At 41.9% G+C, this 16,847-nt stretch overlaps 1 protein-coding gene across 4 annotated transcripts in view; it reads left to right on the plus strand.

The window, feature by feature from the left end:
* Window positions 1–3,903: 3,903 nt before the first annotated feature.
* PPFIA1 (PTPRF interacting protein alpha 1) overlaps window positions 3,904–16,847 on the plus strand; it is a gene marked incomplete at its 5' end in the record, with an annotated part of 58,816 nt that continues 45,872 nt past the window's right edge. For all 4 annotated transcript variants that reach the window (XM_080619146.1, XM_080619148.1, XM_080619147.1 and 1 more), the window contains one exon: window positions 3,904–4,167. In XM_080619146.1, coding sequence (XP_080475272.1) covers window positions 3,904–4,167 — 264 coding nt within the window. The remainder of the gene's footprint in view (window positions 4,168–16,847) is intronic.

Raw genomic sequence — 16,847 nt, forward strand, 5'->3', positions numbered from 1 at the left:
TGCTTTATTCGTAGTGGTAACCCAAAGCGAGAGAAGAGATTTCTCTAAGCTTTGCTTACAAACTCCAGCCTTCCTCATGTGCGTGATAAAAGCTTTAGGAAAACAATCCTCCAGGATCAGAGCAAAAGCTATATAAACACAAGTGGAAAACGTTTATCGGCTGTTTTGGAAACTGCTTACACAGGAAAAAAAGGAGTCTTTTGTCAGTGAAACCAAGCCCTGTTTCCTGGGGAGAACAAGCTACAGAAGTCTCACCGGGGCTGTGCTGAGGACATGGTGGCACCGCTTCCTCACAGGGTGAGGCGGGTTCTTAGGTTCTCCTGGAATCATAGAATGGTTTGGGTTGGAAGGGACCTTAAGATCATCCAGTTCCAACCCCCTGCCATGGGCAGGGACACCTCACACTAAACCATGGCACCCAAGGCCTCATCCAACCTGGCCTTGAACACCACCAGGGATGGAGCATTCACAACTTCCCTGGGCAACCCATTCCAGTGCCTCACCACCCTCTCAGTAAAGAATTTCCTCCTTAGATCCAATCTAAACTTCCCCTGTTTCAGTTTGAACCCATTACCCCTTGTCCTATCGCTACAGTCCCAAGCCTTTGGGCAGCACACACACGTGTTGCATGAACTAAGGCTGCACATGGCTCCTTACGCTGCTTCAGATGCTGCTCTCTGCAGCCCCAACACCCCTGCAGGCGCTGGCACCTCCAGCCGTTTCACTCACCGGAGCCTTAGTTACACTGTTCAGTTGGTTAAACCCATCACCTCACGGCGCTGTGACACACAAATAAACGCTGCCAAGGGTGCAGATGCAGAGGCCAGCTGCATGGTGAGAGGGCAAGCTGAGGTGATGGGGGGGCTGCGGTGGTGAGAGCGGGCTGAGAAAGTGAGAGAGGGCTGCTGTGGTGGGAGAGGGCCTGAGGTGGCTGGAGCGGGCTGAGGTGATGAGACCGGACCGAGGGCTCGGGGCAGGGCCCTGCTCCCGCCCAGCGGGCGCTGCCCGCAGCAGGCAGCAGCTGTTTGTCGTCAGGAGCGGGCAGACCCACCCGGCAGGGCCGTGCCGCGACACGCAGGCCGCGGGAAGGACCTCGATTGCGGGGCGACTCTGGCACATGCGGCGGTGATGACTACAGACCTGCCCTGTTGCTCAGCCCTCAGCGAGCACGCCTCCTACCCCGGGGCTCAGCGCCAGAGCCCTGGCACCCCTCCTTTCGGGCGGACACCCGTGGGCGGCGGGAGTATCGCTTGTGAGAGAAAGGAAAGGCGCTCAAAGCGGTTGCAGCCCTGCCTGCGCGGGGCAGCGGGTCTCGAACCCCGGTCCCCGGCGGTGGGACAGGAGCCTCCCCACGCGGTGCATTGTGGGCCCGCACTGATTTATGCAGGAGCCGCGGAGGGCGCTGGGAGAAGCGGGAGGCGGTGGTGCCCGGTGCCGGCGGCGGGTCGGGGGCCGGCGGAAGCGGCGATCGGGGCTCTGCGGAGCGTGAAGGGCCTTTACCGCCCCTTGAGGCCGTGGCGGCACCGCCGGGCCTAGGTTGCTGCGGGACGCAGCGGCACCTACCCGGCCTCAGCCGGCCCCTCGCCGGCCACCACGGACGTGGAGGAGGCGGTGGCGGGCGGAGCCGGGCCCGGCCCGCAGGGACGCGAGTCCTCCCGCCGTGGGGAAGCTTGCCCCGCCGCTCGGTAGGGGCCGGAGGGAGGGCTCGCTCTGTGCCAGGGCCTCCGCGACCAGTCCCGCTCCTGAGGGGCTTCGCTGAGCCTCGGACGCTGTGCGCGGGCTGTGGGGCCGCGCTCCCAGCGTCGCTGGGGCCTCCGGCGGGGCGAGGGGAGGCCCGGCCCGGCTCTGTTCGGCGCTCCCTTTGAGGAGCGGAGGTGGGGGGATCAGAAAAGCTCCATCTCCTCCACCGGCATCTTTGTTCGTCGGGTCCTGCCGCGGGGAAGAGGAGCGGCAAGCCCGGGCGGGAGCTGCTGGTGCCCCCGCCTGACTCCGGGGCCTTCCTCCCCTGCCTGTGCCTCCTGGCGCTGGCTCCGTTCGCGGCCGGTTTCTTTGACCCCTTTCGGCTGGGTATCTCGGTTCTGAAGCATCGTCGGTGGGACTTGCCGGAGCGAAAGCGGGCGGAGGACTAACGCAGAGGAAACAACAGGTCTCCCTTCTCGCCTTCCAAAGCGATATCAGCGCCTTGCTCTTGGGATTATAAATGTTTGAACTAAGACCCAGGGAACTGGAAGGAGAGCCTCCCGCTGGAATTAACAGAAGAGGAAAGAAGGGAGGCTTTCCTCAATCTTTTACGAGAAAGCTCGTGCGGTTTTCCCATGCTGTCCGTACTCTGTTCAACAACACGATTGTGACCTGAGTGGAATTTAAGAGCGATGAACTGTTGAAGCTTGTTGCACCACTGCATCAGACTGTCTAAGTTTTTACTCTTTTCTCCAGCACATGATTCCTCCATCCCCGCTGTTGCAGGACCTGTGGGCCATTAATACAGGGATGGGAAGCTGAGACAGTTTATTTCCACATTCTTCTATTGTCGGGACTTGGCTGGTTAACTGAAGCTGCTGCTGCTTTTTACTGGATCTGCTCTTTTTTTGGCAGGTTTATTTGTTTTCATGTGCGCGGGGTGTTTCAATTAAATAGACATTGGACTAGAGCTGAATGGATGCTTTGCGATCCGAAAGGCTTTTGGGGGTAGCAAAAGTCGACTGAAAACAGAGAAGAACTGGTACTGCAGGAAACCTGGGGCAGTTTTCCAAGCCTTTTTATTTTATTGAGCAAGGTAAATAACGTAGTGGTGTTAAAAATACAGAGCTTACGGTAATAATGCATGAAAATGTTACAGAGCACTTCAGGCTGTTCCAGGTCTTTTAAGATATTAAGAGATCCCACGTCAAGACGCAGAAAAAGTTCAGTTGTTCTTTAAAACCTTTCTGATACGAGTGTGAAATTTAAGCCTGAAAACAAACTTTGTGGTACCTGAGAGAGAGCTGAGGAATCTGTTTTGTTTCTGATTTGCCTTAGGTTATTGCAGGGTTGTGATGTTGAGAGGCTGGCTGAAGAGCTTCACAAGTCTTAATGGTTCAGTGAGAGTGTGCAGTAATTAAATCAGTTTGTCTTCCCCACGTTTTTTAAAGACTTGATGTATTTAACCTCTTGTAAGCATGTTAGGGTCTCTTAAAAGTCCTTCAAGGTTAACAGTAGTACAGTGCCTAATTTGCATTGTTAGCTGGATTCAGACTCTGCCTTTAATTATTTTTGCTTACCTTTCCTTTTGTTACACTCAGTGACAGCTGCTGCCATTTCATAATGAGTTTTTTTGCTTTTTATCTTCCTTTACCTGTGTATCACCTGAATTGGACTATTTGGATTTACCGCTAATTTACATGCATCACTTTTACCATAGACTTTCTACAGCCAGCATAAGCTCAAAGTGCTGTTCGAGATACTATCTTTGTATGTTCTAAGCGTTGGAAGAAGCTGATAATGCTTCTCAAAATATGCAGTGTAATCACTTACTGGCTTAAGTCTGTAATTTTTGGTGGCACGCTGCACACCTTATCTCTATTTTTCTTTAAAGAGCTCGGCAGCAGTTTGCTTTTAACAGAAATATCAATCCATTAAAATGAGATCACAGTGTGAAACACAGCTGTAAAAATCTGGTTTTGCAAGAAGTCACAGGATTCTCGTTATGAAGAGATGCCTTGATTAAATGGATTGTAAACCTTTTCTCCCTCGGTCTTAATGAAACAGTGGCAAACACTAAGGTGTTGGCAACCTTTGCTGATGCTATCATTGGGAAAGCTAAGTTGGTATTCTGGGTAGTATCCCAAGTTCTTTTACTTGTCCTGTTTAGATTTGTTTGACTTAGAAATTTATGGTTTTTGTTTTGTCTTATTTTGTTTCAAGATGATGTGTGAGGTGATGCCAACCATCAGTGAGGCAGAGATTCCCTCTGGGGGAAATGGAGGCCATGGTTCAGGTTCCCCATTACAGTCAGATGCTGATTCCCATTTTGAGCAATTAATGGTATCCATGTTGGAAGAAAGGGATCGCCTTCTGGAGACACTAAGAGAAACTCAGGAGACGCTAGCATTGACCCAGGGCAAGCTACATGAAGTCGGTCATGAGAGAGATTCCTTGCAGAGACAGCTCAATACTGCACTGCCACAGGTATGGACATTTTGAAAGGAAGGTACCTTTTGATAATATTTGTATTGTTTGTGCTATTTTGTCGGCTTTTTTGTATATCTAATTTGCTGAAGAGTTATGTCGGGCAGATGAATCGAACTTGGTAGTTCCATGAAGTATATGTTGGTGCTTGCTCACTTGGAGAAAGAAAAGGCAAGGAGGGGGAACATCAGCCCTTTCCCTCCAGTATGCTTTCCTTGTTTCTGGCATTTCTTTGGCTTAGCCTGAGTGTGAAGCCATATCTACATTCTTTTGTTCAGTAGGACTTGATGGACTTTTTCCTGTCACTGTTTTTAATGTTTTTAATTGCCTGATTCATTCATGTACTTAAGACATTCTGGGAAAGAAAGCAACCCATTCTGTTACCATTATGGACTTCAGCTTAAAAACTTGGTAAGTTTAAGACTGCTGCCTTGTGAATACATGCTCAGTGGTCATGGCATCAAAGCACCACACTCATGGTTATTGAGTGTGGTGTTTAAGTCATTTAGTTCCTTTTGGACTGACTTCTGGAGGATGCAGTGTACCAACATACAACCTGTAGTTCTAAATGTGTTACACAGGGCAGTAGTGTGTAGTTAGAAAAAGGGATTAGTGTCTAGAGAACATCTCTGTTTTTACTGATTCTGGTTAAGAAGAATACAGCTGAACTTGGAACACATGGAAAAGCATTTGGTTGTAGGAAAAGTAGAGGCTGCTTTCAAGTGTCAGTTAACTGACAGTTAACCTTGCACTCCTAGCATGGTTGGTTGTCCCAAACCTGTCAAGTTGATGTTATGCTTTCAGATGTTATGCTAAGAATACTTATTATTTTTACAAGTGTTTACATAGCCTTAAATATTGTAGTTACTGTTGATACCCTTTAAAACAACAGGTTTGAACCCTTATGCTTCCACTGCTCTCATTATCTCATATATATATATATATATATATAATTACTGTATGACCCTTGGTATGTATTAGCAATTACTAAGGGAGAGAAACTAGAAAGTAATACATGTTAATCTAGTTGTGTTACAGTGGTATGATGGAAATCAGAAAGGACAAGTTTCCAACCTTTGTTGCTCCCTGGGTTAAATCATGTGCTGCAGGCAAAAATCATTCATTGTTGTTTTTTGGTTATAATAATTGTGGCTTCTCTTTAGCTGCTATGTCAGGTACATTAATGGATGCCATTAACCAATTGCGTGATCTGTAAACTCAGAATTTGTGGCTGGGTAGAATCACCCAAGCTCTGAACTGTACTGTTCCTCTTTTCCCTTTTCAGTTCTCAGCTTTCCTTCCTAAATCTAGTAAGCTGCGTAGTTTTTAAGTAAACATTTCTTTCTAAACATTTCTAAAAGATTAATGCAGTTAAAAACAATTCCCATTTTCAGGAATGTCGTAATTGCAGAGTTTCACATGAAATCTGTAGGAGAGCAAGTCTCATAGTTGAGTTGAGAGAGAAATTTTACTGCTATGTATATAAATATACAGGAGTGTATGGATTTTTGCAGATTGCTGTGGAAAACAACTGTTGGCTTAGTGTGAAACTATGACACTCTTGTCCTTTGTGGTGCTTGAGCTCAAATGCTTGTGAAAAGTGATAATTGATGGTGCTTTCAAAAGGCGAGAATGTTTTATTAGTCTTACTTCAATCCCAAGTAACTGCTGTATTTGACAACTTTTTGTTATGGTGAAGAGTCAGTTACTTCAGAGGTGTAAATTTCTGATGAGGAGAAACAATGTCGGGTACTTGGGTTTTTTTTGAGCTCTAATAAGTGTTCCCTGGGAAAACTCTGCGGTGAGTGCAATATCTGAAACTACTCAAACTTTCTTGTTAATTATTTCAAGCTGAGCATTCTTTTGAACTACTGCCTCAAATGACCCATTGTTCAGCTGTGGATTGCAAGGAGGGGTAGAAGCAGGAGAACTTAAATTTACTGACAGCTACGCTGTATTTTTCTCAGGGAAGAAGAGATTTAGTAGTGTACATTCTCTTAAGGTTAGAATCATAGAATAGTTAGGGTTGGAAAGGATCTTAAGATCACCCAGTTCCCACCCTGCTGCCATGGGCAGGGACACCTCAGGCCTGTCTTCATATATGGGAGGTGCTCCAGTCCCCTGATCATCCAACAGTTCTTTTATCATAGTAGTTTTCAACTAATAGATTCGTTTTAATAGATCACAGATTTAACTGTGAAGATCAGTTTAGTTGTACAGATATTAGTATAATCGCATGAATTACTAAATCGCTATGGAACCAACATACTCTTTCTCCCTCAGACTTGGTATGTAGCTTGCAACACATCTTTGTCGTTGATTTTGGAGTGCTTTATCTTAAGGAGTATTGAATTGACTTGTTTGTATGTCTGCTTTTCCTGTTTTATATATTTAGCTGAATCAGCCAGTTAGACTGTTCTGAATGACTGATGGAAACTCCTTGTATAAAAGGAGGAATGCCGGATTGATTTCTTCTATGCCAAAACCACTTCTCTGTTTTTCATATGAAGGCACTCAATTTTTAATGGCATCCCTGCATTTAGTTCCTGACATTCTCTGAGTTTCTCTGCCTAAGGAAGAGTCTCAGACTGTTGTATATATAGTTAGATAATGGCAAATGGGTACTTATGTATTTGCACATCTTGTAGATCATAAAAGTGAATGCAATTTAGTCTGCAGCAGTGATGTGTGTTTTTGAGGTGCCAGGGATGTTGACTTGTCTGGTATACCTGTAGTGTGGTGGTCAGCCAGTAATATAAAGGCATCAGCTCGAACTCACATAAACCCATTAACAGCTGTTTGGAGGAAGGAGACTTCTGTTGTGGATGTCTGGTTTGCAGAGAGAAGAGCATTCTAATCTTCTATAGATGTACTTTATCTGTGACATTTACACAGAGTAAAACTGACTGTGTGGTTGTTTTTGTATGGACAGCTGGAAGTGAAGCACATCGACACTGTCTTGATAAAATGACTGGATTCTTGGCAATGCTTTTTGTTTTCTGGGAGTTACCTTCTATTACAGATTACCCCAGTCAAACTGCACTCTGACCTTGGCATGTGAACTTGATGACATGAAAATGCTGTGCCAGAACTTAAAATTGATTTTATTCTGCCTTGAATTTTTCACAGGCAAAAAAAAAAAAAGGCACTTTTGTACTTTGAGAACTTAAAGAAGTTTTCTTTTTAATGTAAACACATTCAGTTCTGGTTTAATTATGGTCTTAATGGATTGAATTATGCCCTTCACATGCCTTTTAGAGTGTGTTCTACAAAATTCTAAAGAAAGGTTTGTGTGCTTGAAGTTAATCTGTGAAACATACAGGATGCTACTGCATTTAGAAGTAAACTTTTGAAGTTAGAAGAGGTCTAAGTGACCACCAGCTCTTGCTATTGAAGTGTTGCAGAGTAGGGTTCATTTTGCTGGTAGAATTTAATGTAGAACTTAGAATCATGAAATCGTAGAATGGTTTGGTTTGGAAAGGACCTTAAAATCATATAGCTGTAACCCCCCTGCCATGGACAGAGACACCTTCCACTAGAGCAGGTTGCTCCAAGCCCTTGTGTCCAACCTGGCCTTGAACGCTGCCAGGGATGGAGCAGCCACAGGTTCTCTGGGCACCCTGTGCCAGCCACCTCACCACCCTCACAGTGAAGAACTTCTTCCTTCTATCTAACCTGAACTTGCCCTGTTTAAGTTTAAACCTATTACCCCTTGTCCCATCACTACAGTCCCTGATGATGTTTCAGTAGATTACAACAAAATGCTTGTTTTGGGTGGAAGAGATGAGAATTTAAGTTGCAGAGACTCTGCTACCTAGCACAAGTAAAAGCACAGCTGATGAATTCACAGCAACTTATATCAGGATCACAATTTTAATATGTAAGCTTATAAAACTCTTTAACAGATGTAGACATGTTTCTGTAATACAGCACCACTTACTAAGATCATCTTAATCTTGTACTTCAAGTCTTTTTGTCTGAAATTTATAGTACTTTGTTTTCATTTCTGTGCAAGGTAAGTAAAATACATTTTTTCAGTGTATACATAGGGGCAGATCAGAACTTTGTTGGAGGCTCTGCATGTAAATAAGAACCTTGTACTGTAATGTGGAGGAAAAAAATTGCTGCCTGTAAGTTTGGCTTGGCTTTGGCTTTACTGGGTTGCCCAACATGTCGTAATTGAAAATGAGTCTGCAGCAGGCCGTCTTTAGTTGCTTTCTAACTATAGGAAATACCTTATCACTACTGCACATTTCACTTAAAACCAGCATATGTTTGTTTATATTTGTATTCATTTAAAGTCAGGTACATCTCTATAGAATTACCTTCCTCACACAGTCTCAGAAATACTGTTCAATGTCTCACATGAGAAATATCTAAACACTTGGTCCAAGGACTGTGCTGGTATTGTTTTATAATGGTGAACTGAAGGATTTAGTTGCCATTTTAATAATGGTGGTGTTTGGATTTCCTCCAGACAAGTTTTAAATAATACAGGATGTCATAGATGTGGAAATAAGGTTTTGAATTGTGCATAATATGAAGAACACAGTTGCAGAAAGTACATTAAGGAAAGGGCTTGCCAAACTTTGCAGCAGCTGAAGTTTCCTTAGCATTTTAAGTGCAGATCCATTTCCAGTGTTCACAGCTGTTCAGCCTTGAGGTGACATAGCTTTTACTACTTCTTCTTGCAAGATGTGGTACTGACTTCTAAATAAAAGACATAAATCTCAGCAGAGAGCCCTGCGTCCAGGAATGATAGTGATCCAAAAGGATTTCAGATGTGCAAATGTATGTCAGAGGAGATGCATCCTCCACTTTCCTCATCCGATTCTGACAGCAAAGATCAACCTGACTCTTTCCATTGCTTTTTCAGACAACTATAGTCTTAGTCTATGTTGAGTTTCAGTTGTTAAATCTTACTTGGCTCTTGCTGTTAGTCAATTACTGGATAGATTTGTCTTTATCTACAGTAGGTTAAGTTAGATGGAAATAGCAATTAATGTTCAGAGTTATTTGCTGACTGTATTAATAAACCTCAACTTGCCTAACATTTTTCTTTGTATTGAAACAATTTCTTGTCTAAAACCTTAAGAAGATCAAGTTATCTGAAAGTACGCGCTATGACTGGTCAAAAAGAGGAGTAGCTATGCTTAATGTAGTGAAGTATATTAAGGACCAAATCTCTAGCTTGTTCTGACTTCTTGGTTTCTCCTTTAAAGAGGTTTGAGTGAGTTTTACTGAAACATCCCACCCCTACCCAGCAGACTTCTGCTTGCCTGTTGTTAGCAACTTGCTGTTTATACTGTGCTTCAATTTATCTTGATTATGAAAAGACTTTCTAGCTAGATGGAATTTGGAGTTAGTTTGAAGTTTTCTTGCATTTGAGAATGAATTTCAATGCCGTTATGATGTCCCATCCATCCTTTAAATAAAAAGTCTGTGTGAAGCCTAAACCTACCGGTTTTATTTTCCTTAGTTTATTTGGAGGAAGAATGTTTTGATGACTCCCCGGAAAAGCTTTTTTTGTTTGTTTTTCATAGGGATATGGCCCTGACAGATGAGCTGGTGATTATTTTTTCCTACTCTTCTGTGTACAAATGCTTGATAATGGGTTTATTAGTGTTTGTCAGCCTTCACTTGCAGTCTAACAGCTGTATATAAGCTTGGGTGAAAAGAGCTATGATCAAAACAAGCTGTTTTACAATCTTAGGGTATATTTAGAACCAGCTGAACTTCACATGTATCCACATCTATGCTAACTTGCCCATAGCCTCTTGTACAACAGGTAGTGTTTATTTTGGTATTCTGAGAATTCTTTGCTTGCAAGGCCTTGCATTTTTCACTCCTCACTAAATACTACTTTAAAGGTGTTTGTTAGCAAGACTTAAAGATTCAGTGTGGCTGCATAGTTGGAATTTCCATCTGGACTCTTGGATATTTTTGTTTCTTAAAGATAAATATGAATTAAATACAACGTTCTCCTCTGCCATCTCCATCTTAGAAGTTCTTAATGTTATAACAGCCATTGGTCTGTGACTTTGGTTTCTGCTTTCTGGTATTTATTTATGAGAGGTGGATGGATGTTGGTTTTACTCACTACAGGATTTGATCTTAAAACTAAGAGTAAATGTTTGTGCTTTGATATATGTAAATCCCTTATGGGTAGCAGTGTTGTCAGAGAACTTGAATCTTTTGGAGAGAACATTTTAACTGTCTATTAGTAATTGTGCTTTATGCTCTTCCTATGTTATCACTGTGTTCCAGAACTCAAATAATACACTTCACACTTAGTTGGTTTTGCTTTTCTAAATTTTTCTTGCTTTAAAGGAATATGAAAGAGGTCTCCAGTTAAGCTGCTTTTAGCAATTTAGGGAGCTTAAGTCACTTTAAGTCTGTAAGGCCGACTGGTGTCTGTTGACATATATTAGAGAATACTTATCATAATCTCATATGGATCTTGAGCTACAAATACTGAGAAAGGATAAATGTACATTGTGTGTGTGTCAGGTAATCTGGGTGTTCATGACTTTCCAAGTGCATTTTTTTTGTAAGCCTGCCTGTGGAGTCTCCAAGTGTAAATGGGGAAATGGGTGGCAAATCTTGCCAGGAAAAATGTTTTCATATTCTCCAGGCTGAAAGAAGAATTATTATTGTGCTGTTGAGTGGAGTGAGTTTTTTACTCAACTTGGACTTTTTCACAGGAGTGCGTGGAAATAGTGTTTCTGCAGCTTGTAAACTCCATCTAACTGTGTAGTGAGTTGAATATGTATCTGTACGTCACTTGAAGAGATTACATTGCCAGTTGGTATATTCAGAATTGGAGGAGAACTGTGATCACAATACTAGTTGAAGTTAATACTCAATTTCATTCTGGTATGTTGTTTTTCTTTAGGTTCTCTGTAACCTGATATGAAGAGTTGGTTAACTTGGTTTTTTGCCTGTGACCTTTATCTATTTCAGACTTTACCTTGGGTTTTGTATAAGCTCTGCTGAGTATCAGCTCCTTTTCTTCTTATGGGCATGACAAGGCTCTGTGGCCTGTAGCATTTTTAAGAGAAGCTTTGTTGCTTAATCTTCTCTTGTGTTATTCCACAGTGGCTAGCCTTGAACTTTGCCCACATGTTTATGTTCATGTCTACTCAGGGTATGTTTTTTGAGGATAGTATGACAGTCTTAACGGGAATATGATTTTAGTTGCATCTGAAATATAATATGACTTTTGATGGGTACACATGAATAAGAACAGTCAACATATCTTTTCCTATAGCTCATCTGGCTATGTCTTCAGAAATATAAATGTTAAAGAAGTAGTATTTTGTTTTAGAACTTCTATGAAGTGCTCCAAGATTCCGTAATGAAAAGATCCTCACACTGCCGGTATTAGGCATAATTGGGTATCTTCGGGTCAGATCTTAAACGAAGCCCATCACTTGTTTAAAGGGCCATGGGGAGGAAAAGCTTGGAAAAATTGAAATGCACATCCTTCTAGTTTTATTGAGGATAAAAAAGAACTTCCACTTGGAAAAGAAGCAAGCGTTTTCTATTTGTTGTGATAGGAAAATGGGCAAGCCTTGATTTTTAGTTTATTTGTTATTATTTTACTTTTTAGGCTTTTTTTCTTCCCCCTCTGTAGAACAGCAGTCTGTATTTGGGTATGCTCTAAGTCATGCTGTGTTCTGCCTTACTCCTTTTGCTAGTACATGGTAGAGTTTGGTATCTAACTGTTTTGCATCTACCTGTCTGGAAGTATTCTGAAGCACAGTGTTTGCTTCTTTTAATCCTACCACCCATATAAATACATACTGAATTTGGTTCTGTTCAGTTTAAATTATGTGTAGGGGGAACATTGTTTTTAAATGTTCAAGGCCAGGTTGGATGAGGCCTTGGGTGACCTGGTTTAGTGTGGGGTGACCCTGCCCATGGCAGGGGAGTTGGAACTGGATGATCTTAAGGTCCTTTCCAACCCTAACTATTCTATGATTCTATGAAATGTAAATTTACCTCTTTATAAAGACTTGCAGGGTAGAATATATGGTAAAACTGAGTAAAGAATGTAGACCATGGGTTAATAGAATCTTTACTGTTGGAAGAAGTGGGTCTCCTTTCCCACCTTAAATTCACCACTGCACAGTATAAGGATATAATTATATAAGCTGAATAATTTACATGGCTTAAAAAACAAAACAAAACCACCTTAAGATGTGCAGTTTAAACAAAGAATTAGTGTTGACCTATACAAAGTTTAGACTGGCTTGATGTACAGGTGAAAGATCTCGTTGTGAATGTTCATGTAAAGAAATGACCTTGCAGTTGAAGTTTATTAATAATTGTCTTTTCAACATTGACAATTTCCCGTACTGAGAAATGGTGTTTGTTTTGAATGACATGAAAAGGAATTTTGGCTGCCCAAGTCCTTGGTGTAAAAGCTAAACCTTTCTTTCATGTGGAGAGGGCTCACTCCATAAAAAGGATCGTAAAATCCTGTTATTTTACTGGGACATTTTAATGCTCCTGGATCCATGGTTATCTCAGTCAGTAATAACCAATTTTATTAAGCTGTTTTAGCACTATTTCTGAGCGTGATCCTGAAACCAAAGAGGGAGAGAGGTATCTGGAAGTGGAATTGCTTGCTTGTTTTATTGTGTGCTGCTTGATGTGAAAGCCTATTTGCTGCGTAAATCAGAATTGCTTTAAGAAGTGGAGGGAAAGGGATTCTGCTGCATGCATCTGAAAGGCCGTCTGGCAGGGTTTGAATTGTGGATTGAAGTTGTGGGTTCTCAAATGTCAGATGTGAGTCTGTCACAAGTAATTTGGCAGTACATGCTTTAACCAGTAGAATGTCATAGTCTAGGCTCTTCTCTTCTTTGCACTGCTATCCATAAATGGGAACCGCTGTAGCTGAAATAGTGTTTTACCATGGTGGGATTCGTGCATCCCCATTATCCTTGCTGTGAATGAATAATACTAGACCTAAATTCTGTTAAAAGGTGTGCTTTTCAGTGTACTTCGTACTTGAGTAAGACTTGTGTGTTTACTGTTCCCGGGGGAGCCTGAAATCTGTGTAATTCCATGTTCTTTAAGGTTCTCTTGTGTCTTGTATTGAAAGTCCTGACATCTTGCACTTGAATCTCTTGCTACTACAAGGATTTAAGACACGGGCTACCTTTTGTCTTTTAATTTGCAAACCCAGAAATAGAAGAAACTATTGTCCCAAATCAAAGGTAATTAAATGGGATTCAAATGTTCAAAAGAGTTACCTGTAGTATAGTATGTGTTCTTCAGATAATGTAATTATGGGAGTAAAGGATGACTCTACAGCTGAGAGACCAATGTTGAAACAGCAGAGCATGTATGGAGGGTGCTCTTGGATTTATGGATCAATCTGGTTGTGGTTCTTACATGTTCATGCATGTCTTAGGTAAGCTTTTAACTGTGGAATATTTCATCAAAGCTCCTCTATTTGCCATATTACATTGGGGCAAATAACTGAAAGTTTGGTTTAGATAATGTTGCAGGTGCACTCTGAATCTTGAGGGGTTTTATTACTTTTATTCCCAAGTCATGTATTTTACATGCAGTATTCCCACCTTCTTGTAGTTGATGGAGGGGAAAAAGGCTTGGAAGGTCGTAGCGTTCTTTTAGCTTTGCGTTGAGGAGCACGAGGCAGGTGCATCTTGTAGTTTATGCCTTTGAGAACATGCAGCTTGGAGTTTTCGGAATGTCTTTGGAGGGTGTGGTTCAACAACATCATCTTCCAAAAGCTGAGCCTTTGTTTGAACAATCTGGAATTACTTCATGTAAAATGGATCTGAAAGAGGTTTTTTGGATTTTAGCTCTTGCTGCTTGTCCCTGCAGGGAAGAAGCTGGCCTTTCTCCCTCCTGGAATATTAGTTATGCTGATACTTATGTTGCTGTAACTCTGATCCCCTGTTGGAACTGTAGTCTTCAGACACTGCGTAACTCTTCTGTAATTTGTGCAGTGGTTATAAAAGGTTAAGTCCTGGGAGGTAGTAGAGGAGAAATGGGCCAAGCATGCCTTTACTTAATGGATTAGGAGGCTGCAGCATTTCCCTGTTGCATCATCTTCCTCTTGGTTGTAGCCTAGCGTGGAATAGGAGCTTCTCTTCCCATCAGACCAGGTTCCTCACCAATCCGTCTTCTGCTTCAGCATTTGTTACTGGTTACAGCATGTTAAAAGTCTGTCTTTGTTTCTTCTTTCTTTTATTCCTTTCCTGCCTTTCAGTGTTACTAATATCCCCGGTTTTGTTCTTGGGTGTAACATGATTTTTGGGTTCAGGTGGTTATGAAGTTTGAAACCATTGATTATGGGCATCTTTTGCAGCAGACAAAATTTACTTTGAAAGTTAAAAGGCTTTAAGAAAACCCCATAAACCAACTCTTTGACACTTAATCTATGTTGGCGAGGTAAGTTTTTCTCTTATCTGTTGCAAGACGTTTTTGCATGGGCTTGAATTGCCTTTATTTGTAAAAATGGAGCAACTGTTCTATGCAGTGGTCCAGTTGCATTTATTCTGAGTGCTGCAGATTTGGATATATTTAGCTTCAATTAGCCTAGTAAATTCACTTAGCATGTAAACTGGGGTGATTGAGTACAAAGAAATAGAAGAAGAAAATGTAAAGAGCCTGTAAGTTGAATTTCCTGCTTAAGGCATGTGTCTGTCCTCATTGAGTATTACTTGCTTAAACAAGTTTGAAGTTATAAGACTGAAGTGTTCATCACTTGGCAAAATAAATAAATACATATAATAGGAGAGCACAGAGGGGGAAGTACATGTTGATGCTTGTTTAATGAGGGTGGCTTGGCCAGCCTTATTCAGATATTCCCAAGCATTCCCTTTTAACACAGTGTGAAAAAGTACTTTACAACTACTAGCCACAGAGTTAAACCTGACGACTAGAGGCCAAGATGAATGATTAGAATAGGGCAGGGCAGCGCCTCAGCTGCTGCTTGCAGCTTTTGCAAGCAGAAGTATCTTGTCACTGAAATGATCATGCATGACTGATCTTGTCCTGGCTCTGTTTCCTAAAGAATAGTATTACTCATGTGAGGATGAATTTTTAAGCACATTAGATCGCAAGTATTTGGGATTAAATCAGTTTAAATTTCTAAACCTCATGGGAATTTCATATTAAATGAGAGCTGAGCCAGAACTGTGCTATTGCTTGTGTGTGCAGCATGTGTAGAATTGATAGAAAGACACTTCTTTCTCTTCCCTTGCCCATGGAAACTGATGGTTCAATGTTGTTTACAACTTAAAGCATCTTGCTATAGCTTTTGTAGTAGCTGCTTAGCCCCTGTAATGGGGGGGTACCAGGAAAAATACTGAAACTTGCTAAATTTTCTCAACATATCTTGCTGTAGTTTAAGGATTTGGCATTTTTGAGGAGCGTTGTGTGTCTTGTATGGGATTCCAGAACATCCTGACCAGCTTTATGTGGAGTGGAAACACCGAAATGAAATCTCCCTAGTGTCATCTCAAAGATGGAGACTGGTTTTGTCCCATAGCTTGTCAAACTGGTAATGCAGGATTCTTCCTTTTTAATTAAGTACAACTGTATTCTCCTTTTGCCATAGTGGGTATGGGTGTGGGTAGGTTTCTTCACTGACATGGACTCCAAAAATGGAGATGCCTAAAGCTACAACTAAGAAGTTGTGCTACTGCTTACTGTATTAGTTACTAATCAAAATAGACTAGGCTAGGGGTGCAGGAATGTGGTTATTCGTATTGTGAAACCCTCAGAATTCACTGATTCAGAGTGTAACTGAGAGGCATTTGTGTTTTTAAACACCTCCCCAAGTACTGTGAACTTATTTCTGTGTTAAGGTAAAGCGTTCTTCTGGAATATTGGTAGTTGGACTGGTACAGTATTGGAAAGGATTACTCTGTTATTGACTGCTCTCAACACTTAGTTCTGCACACAGCAGCCAGACACATCCCAAGTTGAAAAGCCTGTTTTTCAACGATGACTAAAGTTCTCCTGATACATATTTTAGCTGATCTTGTACATTTTCCCAAGCTGAACAAGTTTGGTATGGTTTCAAATACTTTTGTTCCCTATCTGCCCTTTCAGGGGATGTGTTCATGTACACCCAAGAGCAGCTAAGGTGGAACTCTTTTTGCATAACCACTACAATGAAAAGATTCTAGCCATGTGATGGAAGGTTTTCTGCTGTTGCATGTGAATAGATGCTAAGTTTATGGCAAGTCTAAAGAGTCCTTCTCTATTTCCTATGCTTGCTGCTAGATAGCTGTTACCTTCCAGCTGTTGTAATGGTTCTGCTTTTGGACTTCCTTACTCAGAAGATTCACAGTGTTGCCTAAGGAGGGACAACATTATAGAAGTATTTTGCAAAGGCAAGAGAAGAAAATAGCTTAAAGCTAGAAACTATTTCTAGTTTGTTTCTTACTGTCTGTGTATTCTATTAAGTTGCAGGGTTCAACCCCCCAATAGAGTGTTTGGAGAAAACCTTTGGGAGAAAATAAGTACTTTGGTGTATAGGTCACTGGTGGGGTATGTAATCTTTAGTACAGACCTGTAGCTTTACAAGTAAGGCTGTGTTAAAGAGGCTTTTAAAGAGGTAAAACTGGGTTGTGTCCACTCTGGATTAACTGGGCAACTTGGTCTAGTGGAAGGTGTCCCTGCCCATGGCAGGG

Source organism: Psittacula echo (assembly GCF_963264785.1).
Source record: "Psittacula echo genome assembly, chromosome: 5".
NCBI classification, from domain to species: domain Eukaryota; kingdom Metazoa; phylum Chordata; class Aves; order Psittaciformes; family Psittacidae; genus Psittacula; species Psittacula echo.